A 23,676-nucleotide genomic window follows, 5' to 3' on the forward strand; every position below is an offset into this window, starting at 1 on the left:
GTGTCCTAAGTTTAATAATTCATCATTAAAGCATTTCTTTAATTATTTGATTAGTAATTTTTTGTGATTTTATCCCTATTGGGGAATCACATCAACTTACCTATAGAAAAGTCCTAATTGCCATATGGAAAAATGTTTTCTCAATCTTTATTTCCTGAAAACAAAAAAAATTAATAAAATATTTTTAATATACTGCAAGCAATTGTAATGGTTTTAAAAGACTTCAGAAATAACTGTAACCATGGATATTGGGCGTCTTAGGTGTCCTAAGTTTAAATCATCATTTATATTCAATTTTAAAATAGTTCTATTGAAAACGTCAGTGTCCAGTTCAGTTGAATGTTTATACAGACTAAGCGAAAATAAATTGGATCATACACATTTAATACATTGTATATGAACAAGGTTTGAAACAGTCGACCAATAAAAAAGTGTACAATAACACTATAGTGTCACAAAATTAAGATCGACATGCAGAAAATATCGCCAACTTCTCACTGCCCCTCTCCTTTTGCGAGACCAGCCGAAAATAACCGACATTTTTATTTGTTAAGCTCATCTGGGCTGTTAGTCTTCAAACGTCGCGTTAATGATGACAAACATAATATAATTATAGTATCTGTACGAGAGGTGGAGAACATTTTGAGCATTTATTTAAATGTCTTCGAGGAAATTTATAAATAATTTCAAAACACCTTGTATTATTAATAGATAATAGACCTGATATGATTCGTTGAGATCAGGTTTTTAAAGAGCTTTCAAAACATGAAGGGTGTTTCGATAAAAATCAAGATTATGGACTATGAAGCACAAATTTGAATTTAGAAGTTCAGGGGTCCCATCACTTTTTTTAAATTTTCTTAAAATAAATACTCAATTTTATTCCATGAGTAGTTTCCACACTGTATAAAATAAATAAATTTATATGTTAAATAAGCCTCCTTACCTAATATTTGGAAATCTGACATCAGTCAAGAACCAGAAATTGACCATATATCTGAAAATAAAAAAAACAATGTACAAAAATATCTTGATAAGGGTACCTGAATAAATTAAATGAATTGGTCAGAATCCTTTTGGCAAACAACATTGTAAAATGTTTGTGTCAGAAAAAATACAAATTACTTCTTTAGACATTGATATCATCACGTAAGAGTAGTTTAATTTAAAGGCAAGTATTATAAAACTATGCATGAAGCTTTGGTTTTTAATTTAATTTAAATTAATGTGATTTTAATTAAATTCAATTCAATTCCATTGATTCCATTCGATTCGAATTGATTATTATAGTTGGTTTTTAATTGTATTAAATTTTTTATCTATTTTGTGTTTTATTTATTTTTTTTAGCTTATTTTATTAAAAAATACACATGAGACTGCGTTTACTACTCCACGTCGTGTGTGGTCGCACGGTTTGCATTTCATCGCGATTCTTTTATTTTTATTTCTTCAGAGCTCTGCTTGATCCATTTCACTGATTAATGCATTATATCCATAGCTTGTGATAAGAAAACTATACTTACAAAAACAACAATTCATGGCATGCAAAGTCGCAAATGGCAGGCAAATCTGGTGTTTAATTTTGTGTATGAATTGTTTTAAATTTGAAACACTTTAAGTTTAGTGATTTGAGAGCAATTATATTTGATAACATGTACACCAACTTACCTTTATAAAATAATTAAAGAATTCCAATCAGCACATTAATATCCCCAAGAAACCTGTAAAAAGAAAAAAAAAGTGTTATACAAGCTATCACCACCATAAAATTTTATTAGCACTATATCAAAAATCAGAATCCTTTTGGAAAAAAACATTGTAAGATGTTGTGTCAGAAAATAATACAAATTACTTCTTCGACAAAAATGATCATCATAATATAATTTATGATTATGTTTCCTAGTTGAAACAAGAATAAAAAAGAACTAATTAGTGACAAATAAATGAGTATGTAAATAGTAATATATAAACAATGAAATTCATAAGGGTTTATTTGCATAGAAGGAAGTCATAAATAAGGGAACGATGTATAAACCATGTAATGTGAAACATAAGATAGTCAAAAACAAAATATGAATAATTTATGGATACATCATTTAAAGCCACTGGTCGAGAGGTAGAGCCAACATAAGAACTGGGGTTATTCGGAAAACGCAGCACGAGAGGCGTACGTAGCACTAAAGGAAACAGCTACAAAATGGGTTTAATAATAAACACCAATAAAACGAAATACATGAAAATAGGTACGCAACCACAAATACTACGGCCACTTGTTATAGAAAACGACGTCATCAAAGCAGTTAACGAATTTGTGTACCTGGGAACGCTCGTCAATACTGAAAATGACACTACCGCAGAGATAAATCACAGAATTTGCACGGCTAATAGATGCTATTTTGGGCTTAATCTCCTTTTTAAATATACAGTTATATCAACAAATACAAAAGTAAAACTCTACAAAACAATAATATGCCCAGTCCTAATATATGGTTCAGACCTGGACTTTAACAAAAAGCAATGAACACATGTTAGGATGTTTCTAAAGAAAAATACTAAGGCGAATCTATGGAGCGGTAAAGCAAACCGACCTAGCTAGAAAAACGCTCCTTGATAGACCTATTGGTCAAAGAAGAAGGGGAAGACCCAGAACAAGATTCCTAGATAACATAGATCAAGATATGAGAAATATGGAAATACATGCTTGGCGGACGACTGGAAAAAAATTCTTGGGGAGGCTAGGACCCACACAGGGTTGTAAAGCCAAAATGATGAAGGAGAACTTCAACTCAGAATCAACAAAAAGTGGGGTTAGCTTGTTTTGGCAGTAGGCTGACCATATAGAATTGTGTAATTTAAGTATGTACACATAATAATGTATATTACTTACCAATGAGTGAATGAAGTACCATGAAAACAATGAAGAAATTCTTTATATAGAATGTGATTTATCTGTAACAAAAAAATTAATTTTATAATATTAATTACTATTTAATTAAAACTACAGTGACATGGTTTTTGTATTTAAATTTAATATTTTCTTATAAAGTAGTAAAATGAATAGAAGTTAAGACATTGGTTAACTGAAGTAATTTACGATAAAAGGGAGCAATTTTTAGAAAAAAGATTACTCTTCAATCCTAAGTGCTGGAGTGGTAGTTGTGATGTCATGTTTGGTCTGTCCCCAAAGATCTCTCTGATTTCTTTTAATTGATCCATTGGTCTTTTGCATATTCCAGTAATTTGGTCGATCCATCTTGTTGGGGATCTTCCTCGTCATATTCGGCCTTCTACTGACCTTTCCTTGGATGATGAGTCTCTCAATGTTTTCTGTATGTGATCTCATAACGTGTCCAAAGTATTTAATTGTTTGAGATGGTCTTTGCTGAGTCGTTTATTGATCTTAAGTTCCCTTAAAATTGGATTATTAATCTTATGGTCGGTACATGGAATTTGTAACATTCTTTTCAAACAGAAAATTTCACTTGCATATAGTTTCTTAGTTTCGATTGTCTCAGGATTCAAGATTCGTTTCCATATTTTTAGAGTTAGTGAAATTTGAGTATTTCCATATTTTGGCCATCATTCCTATGGCGATCTCGACTAGATCGCGATCTCGACTAGATCGCATCTACATTTTATCTCCTGTAGTGACCCTGTGTGATCAGTGATCTCAGATACAAGTACGAGTTCCCAATATAAAACTGGTTAATCATGTTTACGTGTTAGTCTCATCAAAATGAGAACAAAAAAAAAACACTTAATAATATCAGAAATACCTATCAGTCATAAAAATCAGACTGGGGCGGTAATAGGTTCATCATGTTTTTATATTATTCAATAAATATGTTGAAAATATAAACAAACTTACCATATGAGTTTATCCAGAATTTTGTCAATATTTGTGTAGATAGGGTTTCTGAAATAAATAAATTACATAAATATTTGGGAAAATTTAAGTATAATTAACAATAAAATCCAATCAAATCATTAATACCAATCAGTCATAGAAATCAGACTGGGGCGGTAATAATAATCATTATAAATTCACACAATCCATAAAGAGTTACAGCAAACAATTTATAAGGCAGGCACTAAGTGTATTTTCGTCTATAGTCACCAAACTTCTCCGACCAGAAAAACAATTGGAAGCTCAGTATTCATTCAGTGGCGTATCTGTGAAGTTTTAGTTACTGCTAAGAGTTAGTATTATCTGCTAGTCAGAAAGACTTATGGCCCCACTATTCCATTTTCATAATTTACTTAACTAATTCTTCTAAAATGGACCACTTTAAGTGCAACTAAAATGTCAAGTATAAACTCTGATGCATTCAATAATGTAACCACATATCTCTACTTGCTTACTTCTGAATTAAGTAATAATTGCACATGAAGAAAAATATTGAAATCAAAACAGAATCATAGAACGGCTTACTTTAAACAAAACATCTCGTTAAAAAAAACGCCAAGAAAAAAATTAAGAAACCAACTTTACATCAATATAAAAATAAACACACATTACACGTGAACGAGAGTTGTTAAATTATGCTAACCACAAAATAAAGAAATATTGTTTGTAAACAAATTAGCAAGTACCAATTATGGTAAATATTGTCTCACACATTTTATAAAGACTCATGATTAAGTAAATTGCATAAATGAAACAGTGGAGAACACAAGTCTTACCAGCCAATAATGTTAATTATTACTTAGTAGTAACATCTTGGAGATACGCAATTGAATGAATGCCAAACGTCTGACCGTTTCTCTGGTTCAAAATATTTATTTGTAGATCTCACCATATAAATCTTATTATATTCAGTTTTCTGATCGCAAATATTTGACTAATACTTCAGTATCAAACAGGAAGAAACAATTATGCATAAAACATTACAAATATAAAATGATAGTTTAATCAAGATTATTATCTACAATAATTATTAAAATCAACAAATTTGATTTTCTAACTCAAATTATGTTATAATTTTAAGTCAAATTGTAAACTCATCAAAGAAAGTTTTTCTCAAATATAGTAATTTATCAGATTATGAATTCGGTTTTTGTACAATGGTCAACAGTGCATTGTACTAACAAAGTAACAAATTAACTATAAATCAATGGACAGCCGGAGTAGACTTCAAGGAGGTCATATTGTTATTACTTTCCAAACAAAAGTCAAAATGCCCAATCTCAAGACTTTAATTTCTATAAAGTTAACATTTTGCTGCCTCTCCTGCTTTTTCTTTTAAGTATAGTGTATTTTACGATAATACCATCATAATTCAGTGCTATATTTCTATGAAATATAGTTTAAAAGTTTAAATTAAAGAAATTCTAACCTTACTTTATTGATACATTCATTTTATTGCTATTTTTTATAATACAACATGCTTTATTTACACAACCTTGTAAAATCGTTTATTAGAATACTTAGATATTGCAAGAAGCAGAATTCTGTAAAAAAAATGAAAAAATAACGAAAAATACAAATTATCCAGACTAAACAAGGTTTGTTTGGAAAGTGAAACTGACAGATGTCAATAAAATCTACGTCATCACTCCGGCAGTCCATTGCATAACAGCATTTTCTGTGTAAATAGCCTATATGTTTGCTGTATCTCAAATTACAAAGATTGTGTATATAATCAACCCTTACCTTTCCTTGATGAAAATATAAGGTATGTGCCAGTTTTTCTATAGTATTGGCTCCTGAAATAAAATAAAAAACTTATATAGTGCTCCATTAACAGATCATATTTAGAAAGTTATATTACAAATGGAAAGTCATAATAACCAATCAGTCATGTAGTTCAGACTGGGGCGGTAATAGCAATAATCATTTTAATATAACCTTGTGACAAAAAAAGTCCAGAATAAACATTATCCTATATAAAAATGGGAACTTAAAAAGCTAGTACATAGAGTCACCTAAAAACAAGCTGAAATGGTAGGTTGTAAACAGAAGAATCAGAAAAGGATACTCTTTGTAAGAATAAATAACACTAATCTTGACATATATGACTACAACTTATGTTGATAAAACTGACGAAGAAAAGACAGATATAATGGGAAGCAATATTAAAGAAGAATATACAAAAAGGTACACAAAAGAATTCAATACTACAATAGAGGAAGAAGAAATGCTGACAAACAGAAAAAATGGTGACCACATTTAGAGAAATCTGAAGCCCATATAAAATAATAAATGATGTAAGAATTATACTTATTACTTGCAATTCCTTTATATCGATTCCTTTAAAAAGCCTATGAAAAACTGAACACAAATAATAAATACTTTTAGAACTTTGCAAAGGTGGAAATAGCACAAAATACAATCATTGACAGCTTAAACTTGAATAAAACATTTCGTCAGAAAAAAAAAACTGAAGAAATAAACTGTACAAAATATAAAAAGAACACAATATGGGAAGGTATTAAAGCAGTTTGGTTACTAAATTCATTAGAGTCAAAATAATGAAATATTGTTGGCAAACAAAAAAAACAGCCAAGGTAAAGCAAACGCCAATTACAGTAAAATTGTACTGATGGTTAAGTAAATTGTAGCAAGAAAACAATGGTGGGCATAAGGCTGTCTTATTCGCAGATAATGTGAACTGATACTAGTGATACTTAACAGTAACTAACATCTTAAAGATATGCCACATGTTGAATGCCAAGCTTCCAATTGTTTTCTTGTTGGAAATACTTATTTGCGCATCTCACCATATATAGTGTAAGTTGTACATCAAATTAAATTAAGATAATGATCATAATTAATCCTTACCTTTCCTAGATTCAATATAAAGTATGTGGCAGTTCTGATATGGTATTGGCTCCTGAAATAAAATAAAAACTTTGTTATCCATAAATATATATGTAATAAATCTGAAGTATTAATTAGAGAATTCAGAATTACCAATCAGTCATAGTGTTCAGACTGGGGCGGTAATTGCAATCATCATTTAGTGATAAAATAAGGAAATATGGCTAGATAAAAAACTTACCTTCAATTAAAAAATCCCCCAGTACTGTAGTAAGATACTGCAGTAGATTTACGCCTGAAATAAAAATAATCTAAGTAAATTATATGATCTACCAATGAATCATTTTTAACATATGAATGGAAAATCATAATTACCAATCAGTCATGTAATTCAGACTGGGGCGGTAATAGCACTAATCATTATAATATAAATTTGTCACAAAAATATGCTGACAAAGAAAAAGTTAGTGATTACACGGAATGAAGCTCTTATACAGTGTCTGCGTACATAGAGTACATTTGAAACCAAATGGGAAACTTTTTAATTATTGATTTTACAAAAGTTATTTTTCATAAAAAACAGCATGCTCTAAAATCTAAGATGTAACAATCAGATATCAACTCTTATATGAGGTATGTCAAAAAATATGATTTTCACTCAAGAGTAAAGTACCCTTATTTTTCACACTATCGAAAATTGTTTTTATGATAAGTTGTTTGCAATCAAAAACTATGTTTAAACATGCAAGCAAATTTTTCTCAAATAACTGATACTGAACACAACTTTATTACAAATATGACAACTTTTCAGTTCCATTAAAAAAAAAAAGGTTGTTAACTCTTCAATGTTCATTAGAATTTCAATGTACATACAGTACTAATATATTACAAAAAGAATATTACAAAATGAGAAGTTATCAACAAATTAGGTTGCTAAATTCAATAATTAAAATAAAGAAATATTGTTTAGAAACAAAAAACCAGCCCAAAGCACAGCAAACACCAATTATGATAAAATTTTATCCTGTACATTTTATTAAGACCCATGGTTAAGTAAACTGTAACAATGAAACAGTGGGATTACTACCAGAAACTTATACCTAGCAGTAACTAACATCTTACAGATATGCCACTGAATGAATGCAAAGCTTCCAATCATTTGCTGGTTGAAAATACTTATTTGTGGATCATAAATGGTTTTTGCTATACATCTAATTATATTAAAAGCTTAAGTACACAGAAAGAGTTTACAAGCTAACAAGCCTGTCAGTCAGAGAGTGCACTAGTAGTCTGAGTACACACAAATTTACTTTTTGCTCCATAGCCAACTAGCTGGCATGTGAAAAGACTTCAAGAACAATGCTACTAGCCACTTGTGCACAAGCACTGTGAGTACACATGGCTATTTACAAGCTAACTCACTCAAAGACCGGTGAGTCAGAGATTTTTTACTCGCAGCTAAAGGAGCGAGTGGAAAAACGCTCCTCGATAGACTCATTGGTCAGAGAAGAAGAACCAGAACAAGGTTCCTTGATAACATCAATGAAGACATGATAGATATAGGAATACATGCTTGGCGAAGGAAAGCGATGGTTAGGGACGACTGGGGACAAATTCTTGAGCAGGCTAGAACCCATGCAGGTTTGTAAAGTTTGGTTTTACCTTGTAAACTCATCCCACATACTTAAGTGTTTAAAGTAAAGTCTTTCAAGATAGTGAACAGAATCAATCCTTACCTTTCCCTGATTTAATATGAAGTATGTGACAGGTTTGATATGGAATTGGCTCCTGAAACAAAACAAAAACTTGGTTATCCATAAATAATATGTGTAATAAATCTTAGGGAACTCAGAATCACCAATCAGTCATAGTGTTCAGACTGGGGCGGTAATTGCAATCATCATTTAATGACTCCAACCTTACTTAAAATTTATTTAAGAGATGCGCCTGTTATAACATGGGTATATCTATAGATGAGACAAACTTTTCACTTTGCTAAAGACCAAGATATATTAGTTAAGGAGGATATAAGATCAGAAATTTTGATGAAGAGTGTAAGTACCTTGGAGTTGCAATTACTAAACAAGGCTCTAATGAAACTGAAATTAGGAAATGAATTTGATTTTGATAAGGTATGCAGGTGATAAAACAACTAAATTGAGTGATGTGAAACAAAAATTAGACAAGATACAAAAATCAGAATCTACAAGACCATAGTCAAAAGCATTGCAAATTATGGAGTTGAAGATCTGGCAAATGACAGAATGTTTAAAAAAGAGCTACTATCAATGGAAATGTGGTTTTGAAGGTGTTTCTATAGGCTACCAATTCATGACAAAATAAGAAATGACGAGATATGGACAAGAATGAGTATTGACACAACAATAATTGACACCATTGAAGAGTTTGAGATATTACGGACATATAAGCCATATGAACGGACAGGTGGTCAAAGAAAGTGAAGAAGTGGAGGTCAGTACAGAGAAGAAGACGCCCGAGAAAGGCATGGCATGGAAACAAGCTATGATCAAAAGGAATCTACAGGAAGGTGACAGGCGAGATAAAAAGTGGTGGAAACTGAGATGCAAGAAACGACTGTGACATAGAAAATATTATATCAAAAACTTACCTTAAATTTAAAAAAAATCCTCCAGTTCTGCAGTAAGATTTACACCTGAAATAAAAATAATCAATGTAAATTATATGATCTATTATTGAATCATATTTTAATTATGAATGTAAAGTCATAATTACCAATCAGTCACATAGTTCAGACTGGGGCGGTAATAGCAATAATCATGATAATATATCTTGACATATACAACTGAGGAAAAATCATCTCCAGACTATAAGGACAGATACAAAGGAAAGCAGAATGTAACAAAATTGTAGTTTGAAATATAACCGACCACAAAAGAATGCAATAGTAAAATAGAGTAAAGTATACATTAATAATCATGAAATGAAAAAAGAAATGATGATAAAAAGAGAAAAGATGGTAACATAGAAGGAAATCTAGGAGCCCATATATAAGAAAAGTAGTCATAACAGAAATAACAAAAACAAATTATGCAATTCTTACATTTATACTTCAAATTACACTTACCATTATAAATTTCATATCATATTTCACAGAACACACTGAAACAAAAAAAAAGAATAAATTAAAAACAAAAACTTTCAATACAATTAACTAATCTCTGAACAAGCAATATCAGATCAACCAATCATTCATAAATGTATCAGCCTGGGGCGGTAATGAACTCATCATAATTTATTATTAGCGGACACTGCAATAAAAATTAAATGCCTGCAGTGTGTAGGACACCTAGCCAGAGCATGTGAAAGCTACCATGCACAACATATTTTATTGGCGAAGCCTGAGGGAACTAGAGGAAGAGATAGGCCAAGATCTAGATGAGGATGCCAGAAAGATCAGCATTATCAACCTGCACAGAACCGAGAAGGGATCCAAAACCCAGAACAGGACCAAATAGAGGTATCAGCAATGTTGAGACTCAACTATGGCTGTAGCACCTTAATGGCAGTGAATACAATGAAGTCACTCTTTCAACAAATAGACCTATCCAAAAATAATTAAAGTTTTTTCCAGTTTGACTATAAGATCTTTTTAGAAGACTATAAGATAACTTTTATTTAATTGACAAAAAACAAATACTAAAAATTACTTTGAAAAAAGGCACCACTGGATAAAGAATAAAACCTGAGCACTAAAACTAAAGTATAGATTTGCAGCACAAGACATAATATTTTAAAATTACAAGAAAATATAAAAATCCTAAAATTTAGCATAAAAAAGTGGCAAATCTGAAATTCAACTGATATGACCAAAATAAGAAAACTACAAAACATTGTAAATGCGTTGTATTCTGTATAGTAAAATTAATTATATGACAAACAAACAATTTACTTAATAAGCCCTATTTACCTTCAATAAGGAATACCATACAAAATGAGCACATACTGGAATATTTAGCAATTTCGATGGAGAATCTAAAATTGCATTTCACATCATTATAGATTCATCTAAGTAAGAACCTTTCATGAAGTGGCTTCTAATAGTCGAAATATGAGTTAATAAAGATATAGAATAATCTTAACGGTTTTTCCCATGTAATTATTTCTATTCCACTAGAAGAATATATCTGTACTCCAGGCAGATATTTACCACCATTGTACAAGAGAAATTAACATGAATATATATATGAATATATATATATATATATATATATATATATATATATATATATATATATATATATATATATATATATATATATATATATATATATATATATATGGGGCAGACATGCAGTAATAGTGCAGAAAACATGCAGGAATCAGCTCAGTTGTATTAAGCTCCCTTTCTGAACATGGGCCAGTCAAGAAACACCTGCGTATAATGCAAAGCAATTGACTAAAACCCACCAAAAAAAATGATTTTACAATATTTTATTAAAGCCTTAACTGTTACCACCTTAAAAATGATCAAAGTTTGGTGTGGTGGATAATAGTGTTATTAAAGAGGTATAAAATAATAAAATTACTTTCATCAACTTTACAATGAACAAAATTTACTTACATATTATATGAGAGGTCCATATCATTTCAGAGGTCATCCAATCTGAGCCTAGAATATATGTACAGAATATTTAATGTTTTACTTTTTACTCTCTAACCTGGTATAACTTTGGGTATAGTATTTTATTGACTTATTAACAGAATTGATTTGGATACTCACATTAAAGAAAACTAGATTCCTTAAAAAACTGAGTTTTATTATACACATATCCAAAAAATATACTTAACATTAATCAGTACTGCTCAAATAAAAATTACACTAATAAAATGTTTTAAGGGAGTAAAAATAAAACAAGATGAATTTGCATCCACAAATAAATACTCAAAGATGTTTTATCAGAATTTACTTTTGATGTCAAATTAATAAATATACAAATATCTGGACTGTTAACAAAAAAATATATATAACAAACATAAAATATTTGTCAGATTATTTAGTTTATTTCATTTCTAGTGTTGCCATCAATTTGAGAACTGAAAACTTATCAGAATAAAAATATCAAAAATACAATTAACTATAAAAACCGTTGAGTAAATTGAAATAATTTTATTAAATAATCTGTACATAAATTAAGTTTCTTAGTTGTTTATAATTTATCCAGATATTGTGCCAGGTCTGGAAGTCCTTCTTTAAGACCCTTTCTTTTACGTGTGTCCTGAAAAAAAGGTTTATTTGTTTTATTTGTTCTATCAATAAAGTTTAATTATGTAAATGTTGGTGATATTGTAATTTACATACATTGCCTTTTACAATAAACAACTAATAATCCAATCACACAATCATTAATTATCTTACTCTCATTCAATCAACCTTTGTGAATCAAACATTGAGTCAACAGCAAATGAAGTGTTTAAAATACTACAGCACAGAAATACCACAGTGATAAGGTTTTTGCCTTCAAAGTAGTTAAATTCGATAAATAGTTCTGACGCTTCAGTAGATGCCAGGGTTATGGACATACAAACAAATTATTGCAGTCCATTAAATGAACTGGATCACACAAAACGCAGGACTGTACAACCATCCAACTAACTATCAAGAATTCAAAGTGCATAAACAGTTGCAACAACTCTACCCCATATTCTGGAAAAAAACTCAGAACAGCAGCAGAATAATATATTCACCCTAACACAATACCTACAAATCCATAAATTCCAAATAGAAGTCTGGAACACCAATGGTCTCCAAAATTGTTTATAAAAAAAGAAAACCTTGACATACTGCTCAAATCTGAGGCTGACTCTAAAGCAATATAAATACAATACAGAGGTTCCAAAATAAGAGAAGGATGATTCTTCATGCTCCGAACTATGTATACGAGATACATCAATCCAGTAGAAAAGAAAGTAATAAGTGAATATAGTGTAACATATCGTGACAGAGAGTCTGTGTATCCTAATAGGTTAAACAGTTGTTAAAGGACCAGCAAGAAGAAATATGAGTGAAAAAATTCAAACTATCAAACTTGGTTAATATGCTTAAGTAAGTAGATAATAATGTAAAATTATATTGTATGTACCATACATATTGTAAATGTTAGAGATAGAGATAACCTCATGTATTTAGCAATAGCTTCATTATAAAACAGAGTGCTTAATGAAGTAACCTGTACAACTCAAATCCTTGGCACTAAAAATGCTGATTGTCATTGTAATTATAATATTTATTCAAAGAAGATATAAAAAAAAAACCAATCACCAATGTTCATTTCTTAGAGAATACTTGAGTAAAATCATAATCAACAAAAAATACTTTACTTTGATACCTATTTAGAAAATTTCATTGTCTTACCTGCACAATTCCGTATGGTTTGGTGCCAGGGTCCATTGGGTCACCAGGTAATATTTGCCAGTGATCGAAGACTGATTGTGGGAAAGCTTGACCTCCAGTGTTGGACCGTAAATCAGCAGTAAAACCGAAGGATTCATTTACAGGTAAGTAAGCTTTTACTAAGAACATAGGTGTACCAGCGATTTGAGCTTCTTCAAATACATGACCACGTCTTCTATTTAATACACCATAAATACCACCAACAGCAACTTCAGGACACTGAAAATTTTAAAATAAGCAACTGTGGCTTGCATGTAGATAGTAAAACTTACCATAATTTCACATTTGTATATGGGTTCCATAAGTCTTGGCGATGCTGTCATTAAACAAGCATACAAACACCTACGGGTAGTTGGAATGATTTGACCACCTCCACGATGGATAGCATCAGCATGTAATGTAACATCATAAATGTTGAATCTAACAGCTCTCAAGTTTTCTTCAGACAAGACACCTTCCTTGGTTGCCCATTGGAAACCAGCTACCACAGAATCTTTGATTTCATTAAGATATTGCACTCCCTACAAATATAAAAGTAATTCATTATAAGTCAACATCAGCTATCATTAATTCAAAGAAAATTAAATATTTACCTTAGTACAATCAACAAGGATGTTGGGTCCAGTACCATCAGGCCCAAAGCACCAGATCTTACGGGCTTCAGTTACATCATAGTCATACTTTTCAGTAAGATAACGGGCACGGACTTTGAAGTCATCACGTGGGTTAACTTTACCATCATCAATATCTTCAGCAAGTCCATCAGGCATAGGACAAGCTTTCATGAACAACCTATAAGAAAAATAAGTAATTTAGAATGAAACCAGAAATCTTTTAGTTAAAAATTATGTCTAGATAAAAAATTGTTTGTCCCCCTATTCAGACCAAAGAGCAAAAAAACTCTAAGGACGAAACTTTAAAGACAATTTTATTTGCCATCATTTGCGAGTACTAAACAGTATGTTTAACTATTTAATATTGTCTGTGATGGACAAAATACGTAAATACTAACTATAAAAAAAGTGATGAAAAATTAATATAAAGTAGCTGAACAAGAAATTTAGTTGAACTTGTACAGTGATTAAAATGTTTCTGGCAAATCATTACAGGGAATTCCAAAACTGGAGGGAACTAATATTTCAGGATCGAAAATTTAAATGGACATCATTGTTAACCATTACATACCCCCTTGGCTCTGTGGTAACACTTGGGTTTAAGCGATTTCATCTTTATAAAAAATATAGATTCATTCCTCAATCATTGAGTTTTTTTGGTGGTATTTTGTTTTGTATTGATTGTGAATAATTTGAAAGTAACTGAATACTTTATTTTTAAGTTTTATCAATTTAATGAGGTAATAAGCTGATACTACGCTTTGAGACACCATGCAACTAACCATGTAGGTTCATTTTATGACACTAAATTGAAGACTTTTTAGATCACTATATGTATTAATCCAAATTATAATGTAAGCAAAAAACAGAAACATTAAGCAAAAAAAGTAAAGTAACCTAACCTTAAAAAGGTGTAACAATGTATGTATTGTTGACAAATGGCATCACATGAGTACTTACATAACAGGTACATAACTGCCTAAAGGTTAATCAGTTGAGTTTTGTTTAGATATACCTACAGAAAATTGAAATGAAGTATAGATACATATACCTGTAGTAGTTGGGAATCAAGTATAGAAGAAACTAACAGAAAGAGTAGTCATGTGACAGATAAATTTACCAAATTATAATAAAATAAAGGAGATCACATAGGATTCATTTGATAGTAAAGTTGTTAAAATAATGTTAACAATGTAACAAATTAAATGAGAATTCATTTGAAATTCATTAGAATTAATGCCATATTGTCATATTAAAAACCTTACCTGTTGTGTTTGTTGGGTGATTTTGAGAGGCACATCTGATCAGACTCTTCACTTACTGTTTCACGGTAAGATACAACAGGGTCAGATTTCTTAATGGGAATGCAGGCGTGATCTTCTTCAAGATCCTTAAGGCAAATTTCAAGATGCAATTCTCCAGCACCAGCAATGATGTGCTCACCAGATTCTTCAATGATACATTGGACCATAGGATCAGATTTGGTCAAACGTTTCAAACCTGTATCAAAAGAAAGATTGTAAATAATATACAAAAGATTTAATAGTTTTTACAATTCAAAGGTAATGGATTAGGAAGTGTATGATTTACACCGTAGCATATCACCATTGGACATAAAGATAGAGGTCCTGTAACAGCGTTTAAATGTAAGTCATTGATTATCTTCTTCCATTGCACTGCCAACAAAGTCAATGTTTGTATAAGACAAAATAAATTTGCCATACAGCAAACTCTTTAGTGGCTCTATGGGTGCTGGAAGGTGCTGATAATGTAAAATTTATGACTAGACAGTTATCTTCTTCTAGACTGTTTGAAACTGGCTGAACAACTATTACCTACACTATTAAAAAGCAATAATTACCTTCTACAAGTTTTGGCAAATCAGCAGGATTCTTAGGTTCAACAGCAACACGTACTGTTTGAAACTGGCTGAACAACTATTACCTACACTATTAAAAATCAATAATTACCTTCTACAAGTTTTGGCAAATCAGCAGGATTCTTAGGTTCAACAGCAACACGTACTACAGGAGATACACTGAACTTCATGACCTTCAAGTTGTGAGCATCCTTGAAAGTTGTAATGGTACCAGTCTTAACTAAGAACTGATCAACACCCACCAAACCACAGATGTTACCAGATGGGACATCTTCAATAGCTTCAACATAACGACCCATCATGAGAATAGTACGTTGGATAGCCTTTTCATACAAATCTTCCTTTTTGCCAGGGGTGTAGTTGGGTCCCATGATACGAGCTTTCATTCCAGTGGCTACTTTACCAGAAAATACACGACCAAAAGCATAGAAACGACCTTTGTCAGAAGTGGGTACCATTTTAGATACATACATCATCAGAGGTGCATTGGCGTCACAGTTCTTAATACCTAAAAAATCATAAATCTATTAGTTTTAAATGTTTACAATAACAGAAATAACATATTAAAGAAAACTGTTTACCAATAGCTGCTTCATCATCATGAGGTCCTTCATACAACATTTCCATTCTGTATTTCTGTGCTACCACAGGTGATGGTAAGTGAATGGCTATCATCTGAAGTAAAGCTTCTCCAGCTGGCAACCAAGTACGCATAACTACTTTCAATAATTGTTTACCATCCTTATCTTTGTCTTCATGTTTTAAGGCAATACCCAATTTTGGAAGAAGTGCTTCATATTCTTCTTTCCTTCAAGAAAACAACAGCATTATAGTTTATTTGTTTACCAAATTCCCATCAGTAAACATGAGCATGTGTTGATATTCGCCGTCTCATTCATCAAGAGGCTATAAAATATAATTTATTACCGAAAGCGAGACAGATTCTCATGTTACAGATCCCAACTTGTGATCATTTTAAATTCTAATTGTATCGTGTTGATTTTTAAGTTAATATATTGTGTTATATTTATGTTATAGTTATTGTTAAGTTATTTACTGGTCGTGTTATTTTTTAGAGTTTAGTTTAATTGTGATATAATGATTAAATTTCAAGAAATTCTTACACTAACAGTTTCAAAAGTAAATATTTTTAAAAATCATATGATACATAGGTCGTACATCAGTACGACCCTGTTTGGCTTACACGTGGTTCTATTGACGATTGGGAATTTGTAGAATGAATAGGGTTTAGGAACAGTATTTTTATCTAACTAAACCTACTTGTAGTTCATGATGGAGTCAAAAATCTTGTAGATTGGATCTAAGATATACATACAGAATGAACGTTTGTTATCATCATCCTTTTGTTTGGACCATTTCTTGGTTTTAGGGTTGAAGAAGTTCTCACCCCACAAACGGTTCATTAGCTTGACTACATCAATCTTGAATTTCTCAGCATACATCTCAGAGAATTGTTTGAGAGTGAAGGCCCATCCGTGGAGACCTGATCCAAAACCAACTGAACCTTTGCTGGGGTCAACCTAATAAAAATTATATATTCAGAAGTCATATAAGTAAAAACAAAACAAATACAGCACTAATATATAAAGCATACAATTGTATACTGTATCACTGTAGGAAACTGCAGTAAATATTAAAAAAACTTACAGCAGGGCAAAATATGACCTTTTATCTATGAGACAAATACCTTTGTTTGCCATAAAAAGACAATACAAGTAAGAATTGACTCAATGCAATTTCTGGCTGATTATTTATAAAATACTACTTACTCTGACTTCACCCATTGGACCTGCGTCATCGTTGTAGGTGGCAATAATTACGTTGACATTTTCAACAATACGTTGGAAAGTCTGATAAAGTTCTTCAGATTCCAACTGCAATTCTAAGAGGGCTCGGTCCATCTTGTTCATGAATAAAATTGGCTTAATACGTTCTGCAATAGCTTGACGGAGTACAGTTTCAGTTTGTACACATACACCTAGATAATAAAATTGCCTCAGTAAGTTTTAATTAACCTGTTTCATTTTATTTGAATTTAAGTAAAACAAAATATGTCCTTAAACCTTAAATTTTATATTTCACAATTTGGGAACATTACTATTTTATTTTGCTTTTACAAACCTTTACTATATTCAAATATGAAATGTGCAGCAGGAAAAACTATTGAAAAGATAAGGGAATACTAAAGCTAGCCTCTAAATCAGTTGATGTTCATGATCAGGAACCAAAAAAAAAACAATTTAACACTTTAACTGCCAAATTAAAATATTTTCTTTTATTTCAAGCCGAAATTGAGAATCTCAACAGTTATGGAATTATATTTAACTCACATAATACCTTGTCCAAACAGGGTGTGAGTTAAATACAACTCACATGGCATTTTTAATGTGTTAATAATTATAAATGGATTTTACATATTTTATTTGGCAAAAAACATCTTACAAAATGTTTAAGGTAACTAAAGTTCAATGATAATTATAGAGATTTGTGAGCTACTTGTAAGAAATGTAATGCAAAATGCAATTATTTGTATCATTGTAGGAAACTGCAGCATATATTACAAAACATGCAGCAGGGCAAAATATGAAATTTAATCTATGAGCCATATACTGTTGTTAGATATAGTTCACCAACACTTATGATTAAGCTCAAAATATATACTTAATGAAATCAATGCTATTAAGTATCTTTATCTCATTATATAACGACAACTAGGGTACTATTTTGTTATAAATTCAAGATAAAATTGTTTAATAAGTATAACACTTACCAGACACACAATCTACTACTACAAGGGCACCATCAGTGACACGAAGGGCAGCTGTTACTTCTGATGAGAAATCAACGTGTCCAGGAGAATCAATAAGGTTAATCAAGAAACCTTTCTCATCTTTTTCACGTTGGTCAGGGTTGGTGATGAACACAAGATCTTTATCATCTAACTCGAAGAACATAGATATGGCACTAAAATAAAAAAATAAATTATTAAATATATGTGTACATAGAATCAGCTTACATCAAATGCTTTAGAAACAAAAGTCATCTTTTTTCTTCTCGTTCATCAAGTTGTTGAATAATAGTATTGTATTAAATTCATATAATATTGCTCAATATGTACATAATATGCAAATTTTAAAGGACTAGGTAGTTAATGTTAGCCAAGTTTTTTCAAAGTTGAATTTACATTAAATCATACAGATTGCACCTTTTGGTATTATAATTTTTTTCTTAGTTTTTTTTTTGTTATATTTTTGGATGATTGAATACCATAGAATGGGTAGCAATGCAAAGGAACTAAAGTGAAGTGATTTACTTTTTCTCATATGATATAAAGTAGTATAGTAATCAGCTACTGAATTCTACAATATCATAAACTTAGTTTTTTAAACTTAATACTTAATTAAAACAAAATTTCTCTACTCCACAAAAATAATTCCAGCTGCAGTCACTGAATAGTTTACACCTTCATATTTACATTGTAATACTGTAAAATCGCAGTATCATATGGAGTTACTATAAACGTCAAATGCTTGTCAAATATTTCACACATATTGAAAAATAAAATAAAGAGCTAGTCAACACGCCCATTACACCTAGAATGCATTTGAATGATAAACAAAAAACAAGAGCAATTGCCAAACTCAAATGTTTAAAAGGAAGAAGGAATTTATGAATTGTATATTCATCATGTAAGACATAAGTGGAGGATTCTCCATCAATGTATGGGGACGGATAAGTGCTGAAGGCCCGGGCATTTGTTCTCATATAGGAGAAAAATTAACAGGATTATAACATATTCTTAAAGACATAATGTTGCCATCAGTGATCCAGAGATTCTCCAATAACAACTTCATCTTCTAACATGACAATTGGCAGCACATATAAGTAGAATGGGAAAAGAATAGAAGTGGGAAAACATCAATAGAACTTTTCAGAACGGCTGCAGATAGAGTCAAATGAGCCATGATGATCACCAATGTCCTTAGGGATGGGGCACATTAAGAAGAAGTAGAATTTTTTGAGAATGGTTGGAAGAAACTCATGTTAATGTTCTTTTGTAGCCTTGCTGGAGTCCTGACCTTAACTCCATGGAAAATGTGTGGACAGAGTTGATGAAGAAATTAAACAAAGGAAACTGTAGGCTGCAGAATAGAATTGAACTATGGAAAGCAATCAACCAGGCATGGGAGGAAATTGTTGAATATACCATACAAGATAGCAAAGTTGTATTGACAATATTGGGGCTTATTCAAAAAAACTTCTTTCTATAAGTTACATTGTGTAAAATAAGATTTATTTTATTTTGATTTTATGTTTAAATTTTAATCAACCTATTCTGGGTCCACCACTAGTAATTAACGTCATTTTGACATAAAATGTGCAATTAATTTATTAAATGAGGTAAATATTCAAAAACTCGGCTACTAGATAAGTAAGGGTGTAAACTATTCAATGGCTGCAGCTGTACCTACAATATATTTCTCTAGAGGCTTACCAAATTATCTTAATGCTTTTACATATTCATGTTTTGTTAACAAAAGTAAATCAGCACCTTTGGCTTTAAATTGTTGATATTCTCTAAAATCTATTTGATTCTGCACAACTATTTTTCATATTCAAACTTAATTTCCTTATTAGTTTGCCCAATTTAGTACCTCTAATATTTTTTAATTCTTTTCTTTTAATTTCACATGGTACTGCATTACAATTATATCAGATGCACTTTCAGGTAAATCTAAGGGTTTGGATTCAGAATCCTTTGGATGAGCTCACTCTATATGACTAGGTCCAGTCTAAGCATTATATCCTATTGAGACAGATATAATATGATGGTGCAATGTGGTTTTGTCATATTTCCAAAATGCATGTGAATGCAGTAAACAGAGATGTAGGATGGAGAAAGTACATTAGTTTATTAATATACTAAACTAGGTACTGAATATTGATTTTTGACAACAAAATGTTGAAAAAGTTAAAAATTATAATATCTATAGATAAAAATTGTTTGTCTCCCTATTCAGACCAAAGAGCAGAAAAACTCTAAGGACGAAACTTTAAAAGACAATTTGATTTACCATCATTTGCGAGCACTAAACAGTATGTTTGACTAATTAGTATTGTCTATGATGGTCAAAATATGTAAATTCCTACTAAAAAGTGATGAAAAATTGTATTATAATGTAGCTGAACTTCGAAGTACTGAGAATATTGATTTTTGACAACAATAAAATGTTGCCTTAGTCCAATTGACTCCACCAAAGGATTTAACTAGTCTATGCACACCTCTTTATTAGGCCTATAACTAGAGTTTCAAGCATTGGTTAATGCATTTCTAGAAGTGATCAAAGAAAAAAGAAAAAAAATGAAGATGCTTTCATATGAATGGAGTATATCTAAATACAGTCATAAAGATAACATGTGACCTATGGTTTTTTAATTTTTTTACATGAAATTTTAATTTATTATTCAGTATTATTCCATTTTTATGCTTCTCAATCTTAAGGGACCATTGATTTACATAGAAACAATCATTTTATTATCAAAAACTCAAATCTACAAAGAAAGTTTTAGAACAATATTGATTGATAAAAATGTAAATTTCTTTCATTCAAAAAACAATGGCAACTTAATATCAAACTTAAGCACATGTTATTTCAAGATTAGTATATTTATAGATATTGTGCAATATTGTTTCCAGTACATACATAATACATTATAATGTATTTACTAACAACTTTTAACTCATAAAGAAAATATTTTATTTACTTACGTTGATTTGATGGTAATACAACGTTCCTGTTCATCTTTTCTTGTGTCTGTAAATCTGGTTTCTCCAGCTTTGGCACCAGCAATAATACCAGCTTTTGATACTAGAGAATCTGTTAATGTAGATTTACCATGGTCAACATGGGCAATGACGGACATATTACGGATGTTCTTCTTTTTGTCCATCATGGTCCTAATTTCATCTACTGTGAAGTTCACCTACAAAAAAAAAGTTTTAGTAACAATTTAAATTTGTAAATTGTTTTAGCAAGGATATTTGCTATTTACAGTTTTGGTAAAACTCTGAGAAAATGCGGTCAATACTAATTATAAATATTTTTATTCCATTTTGAGTTTATCTACACAAAGTAAAGGTATTGGCAACTTACCATATTTGTTGTTTTTACTTTCGGCAAATATTACGACTAACAAAATATTACCAAAAATAAAAACTATATCTCTTAACAATGTCAAATTGCAATTGATCTAAATATACAACCAAATAACAAAACAATATGTAAATACACTAATTTTCAAAACCTTTCATACTGTTGTGCAATTTCTCAAAAATGTTTATAATGTCTTTCGACCTGAACTTTTGATAAAAATTTAGTTTTAAAATAATAAAACAATATTTGAGTTGTTCATATTTGCAATTAAAAATGATTTAAGGTACATACCATTTTGGATGTTTGATGATTTTCTCAAGCACAACCAAAAATTACGATACGCCAACGATGGCGCACTCCCGTGAAAGAAAGAGACCGACTCTCTGCCACGCCGTAGACACTAGACAGCTTGTCATTGCCGCCAACCAATTGGATTATATCCCAGAAATCTTTTTAGGCACATTTTGGCAAATTTAGAATTTGTTAAATATAAAAAAAAATGATAAAAATTTAATTATAAATGTGTGAGAATTTAAATAATTATTGTATTATATAGTTAATTATATACGTTTTATAAAAATAAAAACGATATAACATAAATATTAAAGTCAATTTTGAGACCCCAAAAAAGATGCAATAAAGTTTTTTTTCTTCTCCGCTTCTACCCTGTGGCTTCCCCGGATCGCCAGTTACGGGTTAAAAGTATTTTTATATCATGAAACCAGAGATAGTATAATTTTATATTCAATATATGAATGAATAATAAATATTATAGATAACTACTCCAAAGAAAGTTTGCATACTACAGTGTATGAAAGGAAGTCAATAAATATTTTGATGCATTTTTGTATACCTGTAAATATTATATATTATTCCGATATCTTCGTCTTTTTCTTCTTTTAACCGCCCTTGACTGTAGACTCCTGGACATAAGCCTCTCTTTAGTTTCATCATTTTAATTTGGCTCTTGCTACCTGGTGCCATTGTCTTCCACTTTTTCTTTCACATCGTTCAGCCATCTTTTTGGAAGTCGACCCACACCTCTTTTATGTAACCTAGATCTCTCTGTACAACAGCAGAGGCGAAGAGACGAGAATACGGCTAGGAGAGACAACACTAGAGAAAATAATGAATGTAGCTATGCAAAACGCAGATAACTTTAACGTGATAGTAGACCTAATACCAGAAATAATAAATTGATTAATTTATTTAGACACCTTACAAACACTATAGACTAATAGTAAATACATGTAAAGTGTTTAAAACAAAAAATACAATAATTGAATGAAAGAAACGAACATTATTAATACAATAGGAAAAAAAAAATACAATAAACCCCTTAAACCTAGTGCTGATGAGCAAGCAATGTCTTAAGTTCACAGCTTTTTACATTAAATATATCCACATGAGCCAGTCTATTAAATAATTCATTACAAATTTTTAACATATTGTTTATTGGTGATATTTTTCTGTACTCTAAAGTAAATAAACTCAATTAAACCACAGTTAACAATCAAGTAGGTATATGAACATAATTGCCTGCCTGTTTCTTCTAGTGACAAGTGACTGCAACTGAAATGGGTCTAACATTACCCTGTATGAGACCACATATGGATATTTCTTATTTTTCCTTACGTATAGAAATCTTAAAAATCATTTTTTTAATCATTTTTGAGTTTGAAAATGCAGTAGGAGACCAGATGATTGAAGCATATTCCATATGTGGTCTCACCAGGGCATTATAGAGTTTTATAATTGTGCTTATTCTGAAATTTTTGCTATTTCTACTGACAAAACCCAAGGCACGATAAGCT

At 30.7% G+C, this 23,676-nt stretch overlaps 1 protein-coding gene and 8 non-coding genes across 9 annotated transcripts; all 9 read right to left on the reverse strand.

The window, feature by feature from the left end:
- Positions 1–3,760: 3,760 nt before the first annotated feature.
- Positions 3,761–3,827, reverse strand: LOC140440423 (small nucleolar RNA SNORD31). The gene has a single exon (XR_011950837.1). It is a non-coding gene; the product is annotated as a small nucleolar RNA SNORD31 (small nucleolar RNA).
- A 151-nt stretch (positions 3,828–3,978) lies between these two features.
- On the reverse strand, positions 3,979–4,043 carry LOC140440426 (small nucleolar RNA SNORD31). The gene has a single exon (XR_011950841.1). It is a non-coding gene; the product is annotated as a small nucleolar RNA SNORD31 (small nucleolar RNA).
- Positions 4,044–5,775: 1,732 nt separating this feature from the next.
- LOC140440430 (small nucleolar RNA SNORD31) lies at positions 5,776–5,842 on the reverse strand. The gene has a single exon (XR_011950845.1). It is a non-coding gene; the product is annotated as a small nucleolar RNA SNORD31 (small nucleolar RNA).
- Positions 5,843–6,897: 1,055 nt separating this feature from the next.
- Positions 6,898–6,967, reverse strand: LOC140440424 (small nucleolar RNA SNORD31). The gene has a single exon (XR_011950838.1). It is a non-coding gene; the product is annotated as a small nucleolar RNA SNORD31 (small nucleolar RNA).
- Positions 6,968–7,119: 152 nt separating this feature from the next.
- Positions 7,120–7,187, reverse strand: LOC140440429 (small nucleolar RNA SNORD31). Its single transcript, XR_011950844.1, has one exon. It is a non-coding gene; the product is annotated as a small nucleolar RNA SNORD31 (small nucleolar RNA).
- Positions 7,188–8,604: 1,417 nt separating this feature from the next.
- On the reverse strand, positions 8,605–8,671 carry LOC140440425 (small nucleolar RNA SNORD31). The gene has a single exon (XR_011950840.1). It is a non-coding gene; the product is annotated as a small nucleolar RNA SNORD31 (small nucleolar RNA).
- Positions 8,672–9,498: 827 nt separating this feature from the next.
- Positions 9,499–9,566, reverse strand: LOC140440428 (small nucleolar RNA SNORD31). Its single transcript, XR_011950843.1, has one exon. It is a non-coding gene; the product is annotated as a small nucleolar RNA SNORD31 (small nucleolar RNA).
- Positions 9,567–9,968: 402 nt separating this feature from the next.
- On the reverse strand, positions 9,969–10,038 carry LOC140440427 (small nucleolar RNA SNORD31). The gene has a single exon (XR_011950842.1). It is a non-coding gene; the product is annotated as a small nucleolar RNA SNORD31 (small nucleolar RNA).
- A 1,651-nt stretch (positions 10,039–11,689) lies between these two features.
- On the reverse strand, positions 11,690–22,302 carry eEF2 (eukaryotic translation elongation factor 2). Its single transcript, XM_072530355.1, has 12 exons — positions 22,154–22,302; positions 21,478–21,692; positions 18,478–18,671; positions 17,477–17,685; positions 16,968–17,227; positions 16,268–16,494; positions 15,778–16,194; positions 15,073–15,307; positions 13,787–13,985; positions 13,466–13,714; positions 13,155–13,412; positions 11,690–12,018 (listed from the first exon to the last, which is right to left on the reverse strand). Exons 1-12 carry the CDS (start codon positions 22,154–22,156, stop codon positions 11,950–11,952), a joined length of 2,535 nt encoding a protein of 844 aa, XP_072386456.1. The 5' UTR covers positions 22,157–22,302; the 3' UTR covers positions 11,690–11,949.
- Positions 22,303–23,676: the final 1,374 nt, after the last annotated feature.

The sequence above is a fragment of the Diabrotica undecimpunctata genome, chromosome 4 (assembly GCF_040954645.1).
Source record: "Diabrotica undecimpunctata isolate CICGRU chromosome 4, icDiaUnde3, whole genome shotgun sequence".
Taxonomy (NCBI): Eukaryota; Metazoa; Arthropoda; class Insecta; order Coleoptera; family Chrysomelidae; genus Diabrotica; species Diabrotica undecimpunctata.

Coding starts and splice junctions, on each gene's coding strand:
- eEF2 (XM_072530355.1), bottom strand. Junction 17,228..17,476: donor GTCCAATGGGTGAAGTCAGA/GTAAGTAGTATT, acceptor AATTTTTATTAG/GTTGACCCCAGCAAAGGTTC. Junction 16,195..16,267: donor TGATGATGAAGCAGCTATTG/GTAAACAGTTTT, acceptor ATGATTTTTTAG/GTATTAAGAACTGTGACGCC.